Genomic DNA, 16,511 nt, shown 5'->3' with positions numbered 1-16,511 from the left:
AAATCCACCCTGTATGTGCATTGTCTACTTGGTTATGCGTATTCTTTAACAGTGTAAATACTCATTTAACTGGAAAGAGGATTTCCTTCATATTCAAACACTACTCAAGTATTAGAAGGAACCACACAGAAACTGGTGAATGCTCCATCCCTGGCAGTGCTCAAGGCCAGGTTGGACAGAGCCTTGGGTGCCATGGTTTAGTGTGAGGTGTCCCTGCCCATGGCAGGGGTTGGAACTGGATGATCTTAAGGTCCTTTCCAACTCAAACCATTCTGTGATCCTATGTTGGCTGAGTGACTAACACAAATCTCTTGGGAATGTCATGCAAGCTGAGAAAAATAGGAGGAAAAAAAAGTGCTTCATGCAAGTGATATAATTGCTTTTAATTTTAAAAGTGAAAACCATTAGTGAGAGTTTCTGGTTGTGATTTTTAAATGTCAGCCACATTTTCATCTCACTACAACCATCTGACTGGTTCCATCCAGGACAGGGAATTGAAATGGGATTAATTTTCAAACACACCATTTAAAATTCAGTTCCCTTTAAGAAAAGGTGGCCCCCCCAAAAAAAAACTGATTTATCCCCATTTACTGCATGCAAGTGAAAAGCCCTCAGAGGACAAACCCATCATGAGTCTTCTCATCTAAGAAGCTTTAGGGAGAGCTACCGCAGGAGGGAACATCTTGGCTACTGTTCTGAAAACCTACAACCAACTAAAAAGACTGAATATACATGATTTAAGATCTCGGCCCCAATTGTTTGTACAGGCTCCAACCTAAGGTACTCATGAAATCATATCCTTCAGTGAACTCACACTGTTCCTAGAGAGCAGAGAGGCTGCCAATCCACATGAATGAATCATTCCTGAAAGCCACAACACAAACCTATTAGCTGGTCAGAGGATTGTCAGGGTGTTGCAAACAGAACCAGCGAACAAAACGCTGGTGCTGTGCCACAGCACAAACGCATCACAGGACAAGAAATACACCAGGAGCTGAAGAGAGAGAACAAATGAGCTCGTTCATCAGCCTTTACCTGGAGAGTGAAGGCCTGAGTGTTAAATATTCCCTGTGGTCCAGGCTTAAAGCAAGGACAGAAGCAAGCGCACAGCTAGCTGTTCAGTAAAGAGCGCAGGGCTTCGAGTTCTCTCCTCAAGAGCCTCAGAAACATCCATGAAAATGCATTTTACTGAGCTGAAAGAGCAACAAGAGAAGCCATAAAACAAAGGCTGAACGGTAGCCTTAGAACAGAAATCAGCATGAAAAGGCTGTCAGGCAGACACTGAGCAGCAATCTAACCTACTGTGGAAATGAAGCGAAACGCCCGATGGAAGCAGCAATTCTCTGCTCAGACGTTTAAGGCAACTCTGACTCCTGTTTGGCTGGTGTGGAACAGCAGCGTGCCATGCAGCAAGCAGAGGAATTGCAGAGCCACTCATCCATTCTAAAGAAAGGATATACTTAAAGCCTGATGGAAAAGGGGCTGCATGGGATTTCACACATCCCCACCTTCTCACGGAAGGCAGCTCCTCAATTTCCCTAACACAGCTCCTGTACTTCATGGCAGGGGGTTGGAACTGGATGATCTTAAGATCCTTTCCAACCCAAACCATTCTGATTCTCTGATTCTCAGGTAAACTGAAACCAAATGACTTCAACTGGGTCTTGTTCATGATCCACCAACAAAGCTTTGGCACTCCCAGCACAGGTCCCCCTCCTACATGCTCTTGGCTATTATGAACCTGTACAAGGCACTTTCCAAAACCACACAGTTACTGTCAAACCAAATCCTAATTAATTTGGTTCAGTATAGAACCTATTAATGGGATATAAACAACTCTTGCTTATGGTGGTTTGATTAGGGGAAGATGTTAACCTGGACCTAAACTGTTAGTGCTACTTTTAACAGATACATATGATATATGAATAGAGAACAGAAGCAAGCATGTTACAGGATGCTAATGAATCAAGAGGAATTGCTCAAAATGCATCTAGGACAAAAAAAAAAAAATCATTGGAAAATGGAGACCAGAAACACAGATGAAAATACAATGCTACATGACCACAAAGAAGCTTAAAGAGTGTGAAGCCTGCAAACACACAATGCAAAAAGATAGATGCAGAGGATGTTTGGTAAGTAGTGATATGAGGAGGGATCTACAGTTGGCACTAACCAACAAATCAGTCAGGACTTGGGCACCAGACAGCAATCAAAAGAACACAGTATCAGAACCTCCTCCTGTAACACCACAGAGCAGAGCCAGCCTGTCCCAGCTCACTAGCTGCATAGTAGTGCCAGAAGCACCCATGTAGCCACATGAACTATAGACAACCCCCCCCACTAAACCAAAAAGTGCATCAGAAGGGGCCAAATGAATGATTTACAAAAACAGAGCAAAACCAAGGGCTGAACCGAGAATCATTAAAAGATACATACTCAAAAGGTATGAATAAAAAAAGGGCCAAGACAACCTTCCTGAACATCACCTGTGTCTGTCAAAAGAGAGCCCTATAAAAAGCCCCCCAAAGACAGGACAGGGCAGTTCAGAACACCCCACACAGCACAATCCTGCATTGCCAGGAGATAAACTTAACTCATCCACTCTCTTCCCATCTCTAATACCCACGTTCCTTTAAATAATCAGCCACTATCTGTAAATCCTTATTAAGAGCTCAATCCTCTCTTCATGTGGAACACAGTGCTCCAAGTACTACCAGCTCTGCAGAAGAGCTGCTATTGCCCAGGCATCTTGTGAAGCCTGGTTAAGTCTAGACTTTAAGCAGCAATTAAAAGGACTTTTTAGGTTTTCTATCACTTCCACACAGAAAGCTTGTAGTACATTACATATATAATGTAATTATAATAATGCTTAATTACATACAAGCTTGGTAGCAAGCATGGCCTGTTCCACAAGAGAAAAGTAACATTCTTCCTTACTGGAGAAGGTAAGCAGGGTTAAAGAATAAATAGACAGGAACATTAGCAAGTTAGTAGTTACATTACTGTACACCAAAGTGTGTAACTGCTCCAAACGGGTCTTGGCTTTCACACAGGCTGCACCAAGTTAGTTTCCTCACTCCCTCTGCCCTGCAAATGGGGTCACCTGCAGTTTCATCCCTGATTTCTGTCTGCTTTTTCAGAGACCACATAGTGCAGCACAGTCACAACTCAGGGCACCCTATGACAGCTCAGTGTAGCAGAGAGGCTGGTCAAACCTCCTTCATCAAGGCAGGAGGAAACACACTCCTCATTCCTGCCTTCACAGAGGACTACTGGCTGGAATTCACTTCTGCAGGACAGATTGAACTAACACAGCTCTGGACCCGCTTGTCCTTGGTAAGACTTTCAGGTAAAGTATGTACAGGATTGTCTTGGAAGAAAACACATTAAAAAATAAGAATCAAGATTAAATCCTTCTATCCCCTCATGCTGACAGGTCCTTCCTTCAGCCAAAACCCCCTGTTACTCACAGCAGCATTCCATATGAGGCTTGCAAGCTCTCTAACACAGGTATAAGCTCTGCAGATCTCTGGGGTGTAACAACAGGAGCAGTGTGTTGGGCTGCTACCCCAAGTAACTCGTCACTCAGAGTGTCTCTGTTCTACCACATAACCTACCTCTACTCTTCCCAGTAGTTTGACTCAAGCATCACCTTATAAAGACAACTGTGATTGCCCTAACAGGCAAAGTCAGGAAACAAAGTTACTTCAGCCCAAAATACACTTTAGAAGACCCCAAAAACTCCCTTGATTCAACTGAAAGCCAACCAAACAATCTTTCTTTTGGAAGGGGTAAGTATTTGTTCCCCATCTGTACAACGCTTTTGGCAGACAAACAGGGTTTTTTTCCAACTTTCTGGAAAAGACATGAAAAGTTACCCGTAAGAGATCTGTGGATGATGGCCTTTCCTGAGGTATTTTCTGTAAGCAGTAATCAACAAATCCCCTAAAGGAGTCTGACCTGTAAATCAAAAAGAAACAAAACAAATAAAGGAAACAAAAGTTCTAAAGGAAAGGGCAGCTCAGGAGCTGGAACAGACACAAACTTATCAGTGCAAAGCAAAAGAAAAACCTGGACTGATTTGTCCTTAAGTTCTAGGGCAGAGAAATCAACTGGACTTCTCTAAACTCCGAGTAAGTCGATGCCATCAGTTCTCTCACCAGTTAAAGACTGTTGAAACAACCATGGACGCCAAATTATCCCCAGCCACAAACTGAAAACCGAGCAGGAACTGTGTGTACCAGTCACTGGTTTCAATTTGACTTTGACTACTTAAAAATTGATGGCACTGAAGTTGTTGGTAACTCCAGAAACACGTTTGTTACCTTAGCACTCTATTCCCTAGAAGCTTCCCACTGCTTGTAACCCTGACCCACTACAGCACCTTGCTACAACACCTAGTTTAACATGACTTTAAACCGTACACGAGGTACTATCCCAACTAGAAAGAAAACTGATGCTCTAGGTGCCACTGAACTCTGAAGGAGCATAAAAGGCACCCTTCTTATTCCCTGTGCTCTCAAAGCCACAGAGAGCAAACAGGTGACTCTAAGCAAACTCCTTGCAATCAAGAGTATGATTCTCACATTGTATTCACAAGATGCCTGTACTCTGCACTGCAAATTCTGCACAGAACATGGGTGCTGATGTGAGACCAGGTTGTTTGACTCTTGAAGAATGGACAAAACAGAGATGATGAAATAAGGAAACTGAAGCAGAGTGGGTCTGAGAAAATGATTAGCAATGAAATAATTATGCTGCTTCACTGCCTAGCAGTGTAACTGGGGGAACTCCACACCTCGTCAGGAGCTATTGCTTCAAGCCACGTGCAGACTCTGCCAAGCATCACTCCATAGTTACATTCCCCTCTTGGGCACAGAGAACAGGAATCAGGGAACCCCTTTGTTCCCACACAATAACAAAAGCATTCTTGTACCATTCTGGACCAAGCCTGTAGCATGGGGAGCATTTACTGGCCACAGAGCTCTGATGACTTTTGAAGTCACTCACTGAAAAAAAAGAAAGAAATCTAATTACCTCTATAATCTGCATCCCTCTTCCCTTCTCTCCACATTTCAGCTGCATCACAATGCTAACAATTCTGTCAGGGATCTTGTGCAGCTGGGAACTTTGCTGATGCTGAGCTACAGCGGGTTTAATGCATCCAAGAAGACTGTAATTCCTACAGCATCTACAGCCCCATAATTAACACCTCCACACATTTAGATTGTAGCATAGCCAAAGTGACAGAAGGTCAAAATTGAACCTGCCTACACAGGAGCATTTCTGAGAACACAGTCAAATCGCTACCCTGCAACAAACACTTTTCTTGTCAGACTTTAATCATGCAGAATGTCACAGAGCTTTTTCAGGGAAGTAAAACAAAGAATATCTGGTAATAGCTCTCTTACCATTCATTTGACTGTAACGTAGGGGAATCGTTCTGGGCTATATGATATAAGGCACTCATTGCATTCATGTTGAAAAGTGGAGGCTTCCTTTCAGCTGGAAAGAGAAGAGAAAGGTGTGATAAGGCAGTCTGGAAAGAAAAGGAGAAAGATATGGAAGTATGAGCAGGGTATCACTGCTAAATCAATGAGTAGTTCATTACTGTTGTCATCACATTTAAACTAATTATTTTAATACTCTAGGTTAGACCAGGACAACCACTCCAGGAAAGCTGCTATTCACTTGAAGAGGGGATGATGAAATCCAAAGAGAACAGGATGTAAATTGTAAGGAAAAGTTTCCAGTAAATTTTACCTTAACTGCAACGTTTCGCACCTGAGCTGCTGTGGTAAATTCAGCAGAAGCTGACTAGAACAGAGCTTAGACACACAGCACATCAGGGCTAGAAAATGTACGTATTAATCCCTCTGGATCTCTGGTGCGCTGCTGTAGCATCTGAATTAAGAGCAAGAGCAGCTGCCTCTTTTATTTGGTGTTGGCAGTCACCTGCACGTGGGGCAGTTTGCCAGATGTGTCATCCACTCCCCCTAACTAAACTTCTTCCTAGTTCTTCCACATCCCTACCAGCCCCTGACCTTGCAGGGGTGCAGCAGAGCTCACACAGAAATGGGGAAGGGTAGGTTTTCCCCATCTAAGGTCAGTCATGCCCATCAGCCAACGACGCCAGGACTTCTAAGGTCACGTCAGGCCAGAGCAATCACTTGTCCTTGACCTGCAGCACGCATGCAAACCACCACATTTCCTTTTCTTTAAACACTACTTTTGGCTACACAAGAAATTAAGACATCAGCATTGAAAGAAAGCCAAGTGGTGCTCAGTAAGACATTTCCTCCCACTGCTACCTGACCCCATATTCAGATTTGGACTCACGCAAAGGCAAAGTTTAAAGCTCTTTCAAAAGAAGAAGTTTAATACTTCTCAAAAGGGTAATATTAAAAAGCAAACCCCTCAACTATGTAAAATGGCTTTGAGGTCCTTGATGGAAAAGAGCCATTGGACTTCTGCTATCAAGACTCAGTGCCTACATAGGGTAGTGTAGTATCTGTTCTACTACTGTGATTTACTCCTTGAGAGGCTGTAACACACCTGAAAAACACACACACAAACATCATGTGGAAGAACAGAGGTTTAAAACTTCTGATTTTGGTATTCTTTAGATCAAAGTACAGACTGTGTCAGCAAGGCACTAGTGCTGGCACATAAAACAACACTGGAAGTTACTACTCATCTGCACCGTTACCATATCCATATTGGAGTCAACAATATGTTCCCCTCTTTGTTATATGTATTTCTGCTGCTTAAACCTTTATAAATAACATTTTTGGTGCACTTGCCCTCACAATAAGTTCTTGCTGTACTGCTGCTAAGTATAATCCATATCAAACCTATTTCTGAATATAATCTACTCAGCACATGCAATGTCAACAGTCAAATTGAAAACGCACACATGTGCTCTCTATACCTGCTATTGACATCTGCATCTGCTTCAGGTTGTGTGAGCGCCTACCACTTGCCCTTTGCACTGCTTTTCTTCTCATGTAAAGAACCTGTTCACGTTGATTCACGTCACAAACTTTCAGCTGAGATGGAAGATTTTTGGTTTCAGAGAGTGGGGAAGTAAAAGGAATTGAAAAATCAATGTAGGGCCCTTGTGACACACAGGTCTTAGGACACCAGTGCCCTTGACAGAACAGCTGGAACACCCTTCTCCAAATCCAGCTTGGAAAATACAGACCACAGCTTCCTCTCATACAAGACTAGAATCCTCTAGTTTTTCCGGGAATAACTAAGCACACCAGATAACATTAAAGCACAGCAGCAGTGGCTTGCTCATGATTTGCCAGTGAGTAAAAGATTTAACTCAACTGTCAGTGCTTCCCAAGTCAGGCTTTATGAAGAAAAACCAAAACAAACTTATGAGGAATAAGAATCTTCAGGCTTTTCAGGATTCCTAACCAATACAGCAGACAGTGAATTATCCAAGTATTAACTTTGCCAAGTATTTACTCACCTAACTCAATACATGTGATCCCAAGAGACCAGACATCCACCTTTCCATCGTACTGTCCCTCATCCATCGCAAGGATCACCTCTGGTGCCATCCTACCAAGCACAGAGCAAAACATGGGGGTTAGGGGTTACAAACTGTGAGTCCCAGCACATAACTTCAAATGAGATGGTTTCATCATCTTCAGCAGAACTTAAAGAGCCAGCAGGGAGCTGAGTAAAACCATGATGAAATGGAACAAGGCTTGCCTGCACTAGCATCTCTTTCAAGAGGCAGTTTAAGAAAGGAAAGTAAGAGGCTAGCCTGACCATCTTGGGGTTAGCACATGCTGGCACATGGGAGACCCAGACCAATTTCAAAGGCATTGTACCTGCAGGCAGACAGCAAGGGCAGGGAGAGTCCTAAAGGCATCACACGTACTCTCACCAGAGATGGTGGGTTTTCCATTGGCACACCAGGAGAATTTTCCAGCAGATACATGCAGCCTGTAAGTGTAGCTATGGAAGGAACAGGGAAATCTGGAACAGTGGGGAAATACAGTGGTCCAGGATAATGGGATGGAAGGGAGAGGAAGGCAGGAAGAAGCAGGGGGCCCAGGCTGCAAAAATACAGCCTCTTCACTTTTACTCTTCAACAGTGAAGGAGGCTTCCTGCCAAATGGGCTTGTTCAGAGCTCGGGCCATTGGTGACCTCCCATCAATGCCCAGGGCATCTGCCACAAAATAAATGGAGCATAAAGCTATGCTGGTCCACTATGTGAGGAATGCCAAGCAACTGCAGTGACCCTTGAGCAAGTTTCTTCCAAACACAATTTAAGTATTATTGCTCTCTGCAGCTACCTGACAGGATGTTGTAGTGAGGTGGGGTCAGTCCCTTCTCCCAAGTAATAAGGAATAGGACAAGAGGAAACGGCCTCAAACTGCACAGGGGAGGTTTAGACTGGAGATGAGGAACAATTCCTTCCCCAAAGGGTGCTCAGGCATTGGAACAGGCTGCCCAGGGCAGGGCTGCAGTCACCGTCCACACCATGTAGACAAGGCCTTCAGTGCCATGGGTTAGTGGTGGCCTGGCAGTGCTGGCAAATGGTTGGACTTGATCTTAAAGGTCTTTCCCAACCCAGCTGATTCTATGATTCCAAGTAGATCCAGTGTGCCAGATTAACAGGATTCCCTTTCTCCGTGTCGTAGTTTCATTACCTACGGTACGTGTTCGTATTTTTTAAGCCCATGGCATTATACCAGTCAAAACAATAACTGGTGCCATTCCAAAGTGCTGCACAGCCTCTACTTACGGTCCCTGAGGAAGAACATTCTTCCTGAAGAGCTGGACACAGGGATTTTAAGAAATCTGCTTGTTAATAAAGTTTTGATGCCAGGTACGATTTTCAGGTTGGAAAAGACTGGAAATGGGAGAGTGATCTGGTAAAGGAGTGAAGTACTGAAGGCTGACTCACCAGTAAGGCGTTCCCACAAAAGAATTGGCAGGGGAGACTATAGATGCAGACCCAAAATCAGCTAGTTTCACTTGACCTGGTTCTGTTAGAAGAATGTTTCCAGCTTTAATATCCCTTTAAAAGACAAAAAGGGGAAAGTATACTTCTGGTTACAGTAAAGTCAAAGATTTTCAATCCCAGAGAAACCCATTGATTTCTTCTCAATCCTAAGAACCTAAGAATATTCAGAAGTCTAATATTACAGAAAGCTGGAGAAATCAGATACATGGGATCTGGGGAATGGAAGCCTGGCTGTACCCAAGAAGGGCAGAAGGAAGAGATGAACCATGGTTGCAAGGTTGAAGCTTCAACCTGGGATCCAGGAGAGCTGTATCCTAATCCCCAGCTGTGATCCCCCCTTAAACAACAAGCACCAGAGGTTGTTTTCATCTTTCAAATGATGTGTGAGCGTTCCTAGAGCTCTCAGGCAATTCCCACCTTTCAGAGATCAACAGGAATGACACTACTAAAATACAAAAGGCACAACACATTCTGCACCCGAAGTTTGTCAATTCCTGCAGTGAGTGAGATAATTCCAAATTAGCTGCCCATGGAATGCTGAGAACTGTTAACTCATCACTTCCAAGGCACTTGGCAATGACCCTGTCCAAGGTCTGAGACAAACTTGTCAGTGATATCCCAAACATCTGACACAGAAAAATGATTGCTTAAAGGAATTCAAGTTACCTACACGCTGCCAGCTGAAATCACAGTATAGTGATAGCTCCTTATAATCCTGATACAGCACTTCAATACCAAAGGGACAACTGCACATGAGGTACACCACAGATGTCTTTACATGGGGAAAGATACTGGCTTTTGCAAAAGGAGACCCTCAGCATAAACGGAACACGTGTAAGGGGTTCCTGTCAGCCAGGCTGTATACACCACACAGTCAGGAATGTCTCTTTGCCATCTCTTCCAAAACTAAAACACCTTTATACAAACAATACATCAAGAGAAGTATCAGCTTTTCTTATCTGGTATGAAGATGAATTTAATTTCTTGTATGAATATGAATATGGTATTCAACTTAAATCCTTAAACACCAAAGGCACTTATCAGCAGTGACAGACCTCAAGATCACAAGCAAGTTACTGTGTATTGCCAAATGCACTTGTACTGTGACCCTGTGTAAAGTGAGCTAACTGGGTAAATGGGAAGGCAACCAAAGCTGTCTATGTGCTGCAGAGGAAGAGCCCATGCTGGATTATCAAACAACTCCTGAAGCAGGATGATTTGTGCCTCAAACACAAATTGGGTATCACAGTAGACTGAAAGAACAGCTTAGCTAAAAGACACTTTAAATTTAACACAATACAAACCCTGGTGAGGTGCCTTTGTCTCCAAAGGGCAGCACACAGGATAGGAAAAGCTGGGACAAAGAGAGCCACAGGGACAGACATGTACTCACAGTATTGCAGCAGCACAGCCAGAGTAAGAACCTCTAGTCCTTCATTCCCATTCAAAACTAGCATTAAAGAATTATTGCTACTCAAATACATCCTGACATGTCTTCATGGTTTGGGTCTGTGCATCTGCCACTTCTGCTGGAGGACAAGAGCTAAAGGTGTCTTGTATATGCAAGACTGAACACCTCAAAAGTACAGAAGACACAGCACTGGCATCCCCTTTGCTACCATCTCCACTGCACAGCAATCTACAAAGGACTCGGCAGCGACGTTAGGTATCAGCAAACACACACGTGTGAACTTTGCTTTGTCTTGTGCCTGCAATTAAATATAACATAACCTCATCCTTTGCCATCCCACAGCGTGACGTTAGAGCTAACTGAGCTCAGGAGAGCTGAGAGCCTTGCTCTGTCGTGCATCTCCACAAGGTGTCCCTCCATTCCAGGTCCTCGTTTCGCATTCCTTGCTGTGGGGCAGGGAGACCAAAGCTGTCCCAGCCGCCAGCTTTGAGCCCTTCTCATTCAACTTTACTTTTCTGAGTGCTGCTGGACCTTGTCCCTGTAGCTGCACCCACCAGCGCAGCTGAGCAAACTAGGAAGCTAGAAAAGGGCTCTCTCACCTCTCCTTTTTAAGGCATAACTTCTACCAGGAAACTAGGAATCTCTCAATGGTCCTCTTTTCCTAAAAGAGAGGACTTGCCATCCCATTTCACAAGTTAAAAGGCAGGAAACCCCTTGAAAGGAAAGCTGCTACATGGGAAAGATGTGCTTGGTGCTTCTAGCAGTGACTGTCCTTATGCTGCAAGCAGCAATAGTGAAGTAACTTGTTCCAGTTTGAAAGAGAAAGAGCCAGCTCTGTTTCCAGTGTGCAGTAAGCATGCTTCTGAACAGCTCATACAGAACAGCTAGTGTTCAGGATGTGAAACAGCTGAATTTACAACACATGTCCGAAAGTCCTAATGAGCATCGCGAAAAAACAATTCTCAGTGTCCATACAGGGAGTCATTTCCTATAAATAACAATTCAATGCACTCTGAAAGCATGAAAAATATTCTAGAACAGGTACTTTCAAGCTCAAATAAGAGCACGTATTGCAAAGGGCTGCTCAAAAATCATCTTATTTTAATTTTATAAATTGGCATTTGTATTTCAATTAGTGTTTCACTTAAAAATGATTTCCTAACCACGTGTAGATATGCTCCAAATAGTTATTCTAACAAGGGACAAACAATTTGTGTCTCTCGAAATCCCTCCCCTCAGCCTCAGATATACCAGTTCTCTGGCTCAGGCTTGCCTATAGAGGCCTTTAACCCCATGAATTAGTCTCAAGTTGCCTCATTGTGTTGACTCCCCACTCATTACACTAACCTGGTGCTCAGGCATTTCACAATACACCCCAAATTAGACAGAAACCCAAACAAGCCAAAGACAAACTAACAAACCCCATAAAATGACAAGGTACCGCATTACTGACATAGCAGTCAAAAAAAATACAGCTAAACTCCTGAAAAACACCCCCTTATGAAAGACAAATGAGGGAACTGCCTCCATGAGCAGGCTCCTATACGAATCTTCTACCTGTGTGCTCCAATTTCTCCCACGGAGGTTTTACTCCTTATGCTTTCATTGACTGATTTCTAAAAGCATCAAATTTTACTTACTCCCATGTAAAGCTTCTCACAATGTCTAGTTTTGAGACCAGACCAGCTTTATCACTCCTCTTTATTTGGCAAATTGAGGGGGATATTTTCCTGTCAGTGTTTGCTGCCATGATTCAGGTATATTCTTTGTTCCTAGTGTCTGCAGAGAAAAACTGCTAACATGGAAGAGAACTCAGCACAAGATATAGCCACATGGAGTTACTGAAACAAACACAGCCACGCTCCTTAACAACAGCTTTTAGCTCCACATCTACCCTACCATTAGGAGTACTGACTTGTCTGTTAGAGAAACTTTAGATAGAACAACCTTTACCAAAGTTGCTTAAACACAGCAGAGCAATTTGCAGACTCCAGAGGAGAAGATGGAAGGACATGGAGCAGCACCAAGCTCTAGGCTCACCTATGGATCTTGCAATGAGAGTGCAGGTAGGCCAGCCCCTGCAAGGCACCATGGGTGATGGCAGCAATCTCCACTTCCTGAAGTGGTTTCTTGTGAACTAGGGGGAAAGAGATTAAGAAAAGTCATAAGTAGGAGTGATCTTTTATTGAGAAAGTGCTTTTAAAGAGAAGAAACCCTGCCAAGTTTGCAGCCGGAGGTGAGCATCATCACCAGACTAGTTTCCTGATGGCCATTAGTTCAAGTCTATCACAGCCTGTGTATTTCACATCATAGGAAACCAAGGTTTTCTTCACATTCCTGCTAGGGCCAACTGTTAATACCAGGAGGTACGGCTAAGTGCAGCTTGCCAATGTATCTGAAATGCTCATTTGATGCTTAGAAAGGAAAACTTCCTGCTGGCTTCCCCCCAGTAGCCAAAAAAACAGAAAAATGAGGAACACCAGCTATAAAAGAGATGCCCCAAAGCTTCCATATATGCCTAAATATGACCAGCACGTGTCTTTGGCTGACCACATCTTTGATACAAAAGATATGGCTCACAAAGAGGACCAGTTTGGCTTAGATTCCCTGCTCCTCTGCAGGTGCTGCTGTTCTAGTTTTGAGGTCGTATCAGTTTCTTGTTCCATAAACCCATCTGTAATTATTCCTCCAAACTGCAAGGTAAGGACAAAAGTGATCTCTGCAGGTTTTTGTTATGGGTATTCAGAAAACAGCCAGCCTGGTTCAGTCATCTCGAAGGCACAGATTACAGGAACACAGCTATATACATTCACACCTTCATTTTACAACACATAAATGTGCGTGCCAACTATACGTAGCACTGGCCTCCTGAGAAAGTCTCAGCTTACCCTCAGTATCACAAACATAGGCATTCTAGCAGCAGAATGGAGTAGTGCAGACAGACTGCCTCTACCATCTGCACAATACCAGTCTGTGAGAAAACAGCCTCCCACTATACTCAGAAGGGGCACCAGCAAACAGAAAATCAAAGACTATATAAAACTTACCCTCTAGCAAATCAGAAGCTGATCCTAAACAGTACTCCATAACCAGCTGCAAGAAAAAGCATGCTTTTAAACAACAGGGTAGACACTGCCCCCCAAGCAGTTACTACCTGAGTGGTTGCCAAACAGAAGCAGCAAATCAAACCTGAAGTTGCAAGAAATGCAACAAGTGATGAACAAAATAAAAAGCTCCAAACATTCCACCTTGTAAAGACATTCTTGTAAAGGCTTAGGCACTGACAAGTTTGTGGTGAGATACTGCAAAGATGTCCCATAATACTTATTTAATCTGCAGGAACAGAGGCCTGCCTCAGAGAAGCCAGGATTTATTCCCATATCCTAAATATCTACTCCCTTTCAATTCCCTGGAAGATTCTTCAGATGAAAGGGACTACAGGCAGCATGGGATGCCTACTGCTGCATGCAAAAACCACTGTGTCTGCCGAGTATCTGATTGCTGTTCTGTCCATCTCCTGCTCATGAAGACCTCCAAATGCCACATCACTCACCCATGCTGTATGCTCCTTCAGGTAACAGCCCTTATACTCTATGGTGTTGGGGTGCTTCAGCTGCTGTAGAAACTTGACTTCTTTGATGATATCCTGCCATTTCTAGTAAAACAGAAAGGCAGAAAGATATAAATACATTCTCTGCTTAACCCCTTACATACTCATACACTACACACTGTAGTACAGTCTGAAAAGCAGCCACAAAACTATTTGACAATGTGAAGATAGTAAGAGTCAGAGCTGCAAAAGCACAAGCGTACATCAGTTGTCTGCATCCTTATGGTACTCTTTCACTCCCTCTATTCTCTTCCTTCTATAGCACAGCACAAAGCCACTGACAGTCTTGAGAGGATGAGTACTATACTTTCAAGTAATGGCTTAATGGAAGACATTTCATGATATATACAGTGGCTTCAAAGAAAAATGATGTTGGGTGAAGCAAGAGAGCTCAGGAATTACTAGAGGGTGTTAACACCTCAGCATATGTGGGAGACCAAGAGGTAAGCAAGGAAAAATGAATTTAAACATCCCTGTTTGCTCTTAAGAAACACATTCTCCACTGCATGCCAACACAGTCTGACTGAACATGGGTAATCCAACACAAAAATAAGGGGAGCATCTAACAAGCAACAGCTGAAGTGAGCCTGATATTCTGAATACAAGGTCTATGCAACTTTAGATCATAGATCCTGAAATGCGTTTCAAGTCAGCTGAACATTTCAGCTGGAGAGTTGTGGCTATGGTTCCAGCAGCTCTTAATGCACTCAGTAATGAAATTATTACTGCATAAACCATCATAGCAGCATTCTGAATTCCCATTCCCTGCCTTAAACCGAGCTACTTGTCAAAATCTGCATCAACTCATTTTCCCCCCATGCTTTCTACAGAAGAGAGCAACACTCCCACATTAAAACGCTGTCCTGCCATGGTCACAGGAAATGCGCAGCTAATTCCAGTGTTCAGATTTACATGATGGTGACAACAGCTTCTGCATTCAGAATTGTCTTTATTCCTCTTTACCTCATTTGTTTGCTTTCCACTGTAGGACATCTTCTTGACTGCCACCACCTCGTTCGTGTGGGAATTTGTAGCCTGGAAAAGGGAGAAAGAAACACATTGAAAGGACTTCCTTTTTTGTCCTCCCCATGGAGCGAGCTGTGCCTTGGCAAGTGCCGGCTGTTTGCATCCCCACTTCAGAGACATCTTCCTTGCCACAAGATTCAGCAGCCAGCTATTAGGACACTTTTCCCTGACTTTACCCATCTGTCCATACCTACTGCTCCTCCCTCAGCCCTCACTGCACTTGCTACCTCTCTATTGACACCCAAACCAAGGCCCAATATTGCACCTCCTGAGAACATGCAAAACACAGTTTTATTGGAACTGCAATAAGTACAGTTTTAGATAAACCTTTGGGAAAGTGATTTCCAAGGAAATAAATAAAGTGGTGTACCAAAATCTCTACCATTTCATCCAAAACCCTCATACAACACTGATATTCTTAAACAGCTATTTGACTTCTCAGTTTCAAGAGGATGCCTCATTATGGGATTTATCTCAGCTCAAAGAAGCAACTTTCCTTTCACCAGCTCTCAGTTTTGCAATGAATATGCCTCTACCATCACACTTTTCTACAGCCTGGATGATACACGGATGGTGACAGGAAGATGAAAAGTCAGTTTTAGAATGAGCTCTACTAGCTTGGATTGGCACTGCCCTCGTTTCTGCATGTTAGGGACAGAAAGCTTGAAGGTTTTAGTCTTTAAAGAGCTGCTGAAAACCCTGTACCTCCAACCTGTCACCATACTGGGGACAAAAAGTTAGTGACAGTTAAAGGCTTAGAATACAACAGAAGCTAAATGTGGTAAATCCTTCTTTCAGCTGCTTGAGAGGATGAGTATTATACTTTCAAGGAATGGCTTAATGGAAGACATTTCATGAGATATACAGTGACTTCAAAGAAAAATGATGTTGGGTGAAGCAAGAGAGCTCAGGAATTACTAGAGGGTGTTAACACATTTACTCTTGCCAATGCACACTCTTCCCCACATGAGTTAGAGAAAGCTGAAAACAAGTCACTTTTGGATAAGGCAAAACCCTTCCCAACCACTCACCATCTTGATTCAACACCTAAAAGAACAGGAGTATTTTACTCAAATAGATGAATTCATGCTGGTATTCCAAAGGAATTTCCAAGTATTTCTGGCTGTTACATGCTCTCATAGGTGTGGGTGAAGTTCCTGCTGTACCAAGTGCTTGGGATCCTCTTGGCTGAAATAACTCGAAGGGCTGTACAAGCACACTTGACAGAAACATCCACCTGCTGAAGTGCTTTTGGCCATACTTGTAGATCTTTAATGAAAAGCTTGGCAGAAAATAAGCACATTTCGCTTGCAAAACCTCCTTTCCACTGCCCTCATCTGCTTTATCACTCTTCTGTATCCCTAACATGGATATAAGTAGGCTGGCTTTGAGGAAAACTCTTTTTCTCAAGTCAAATCTGAAATTAGTTGATTTCAAGGCCAGTCAGCATCAGCTTTAAAACTTTGTGAGGACT

At 43.3% G+C, this 16,511-nt stretch overlaps 1 protein-coding gene across 7 annotated transcripts in view; it reads right to left on the bottom strand.

Annotated features, from left to right (window-relative positions):
• The window catches only part of TAOK3 (TAO kinase 3), an 88,669-nt gene that overhangs the window by 29,516 nt on the left and 42,642 nt on the right, over window positions 1-16,511 (bottom strand). For 2 of the 7 annotated variants that reach the window (XM_057411240.1, XM_057411242.1), the window contains exons 4-11: window positions 14,975-15,046; window positions 13,955-14,056; window positions 13,449-13,494; window positions 12,442-12,538; window positions 8,931-9,044; window positions 7,481-7,572; window positions 5,412-5,505; window positions 3,879-3,960 (exon numbers count right to left, since the gene is read on the bottom strand). In XM_057411240.1, the coding sequence (XP_057267223.1) occupies window positions 3,879-3,960; window positions 5,412-5,505; window positions 7,481-7,572; window positions 8,931-9,044; window positions 12,442-12,538; window positions 13,449-13,494; window positions 13,955-14,056; window positions 14,975-15,046 (699 nt within the window). Of the gene's footprint in view, window positions 1-1,035; window positions 1,188-3,878; window positions 3,961-4,798; window positions 4,953-5,411; window positions 5,506-7,480; window positions 7,573-8,930; window positions 9,045-12,441; window positions 12,539-13,448; window positions 13,495-13,954; window positions 14,059-14,974; window positions 15,047-16,511 lie in introns of those variants that run through there. The other 5 variants (XM_057411241.1, XM_057411243.1, XM_057411244.1 and 2 more) reach the window with 5 other exon arrangements.

Source organism: Pezoporus wallicus, unplaced genomic scaffold, assembly GCF_028554395.1.
Source record: "Pezoporus wallicus isolate ANWC-B61680 ecotype Strahan unplaced genomic scaffold, APGP_CSIRO_Pwel_v1 contig_6401, whole genome shotgun sequence".
NCBI classification, from domain to species: domain Eukaryota; kingdom Metazoa; phylum Chordata; class Aves; order Psittaciformes; family Psittacidae; genus Pezoporus; species Pezoporus wallicus.
This window is presented reverse-complemented; position numbering and strand designations above follow the sequence as displayed.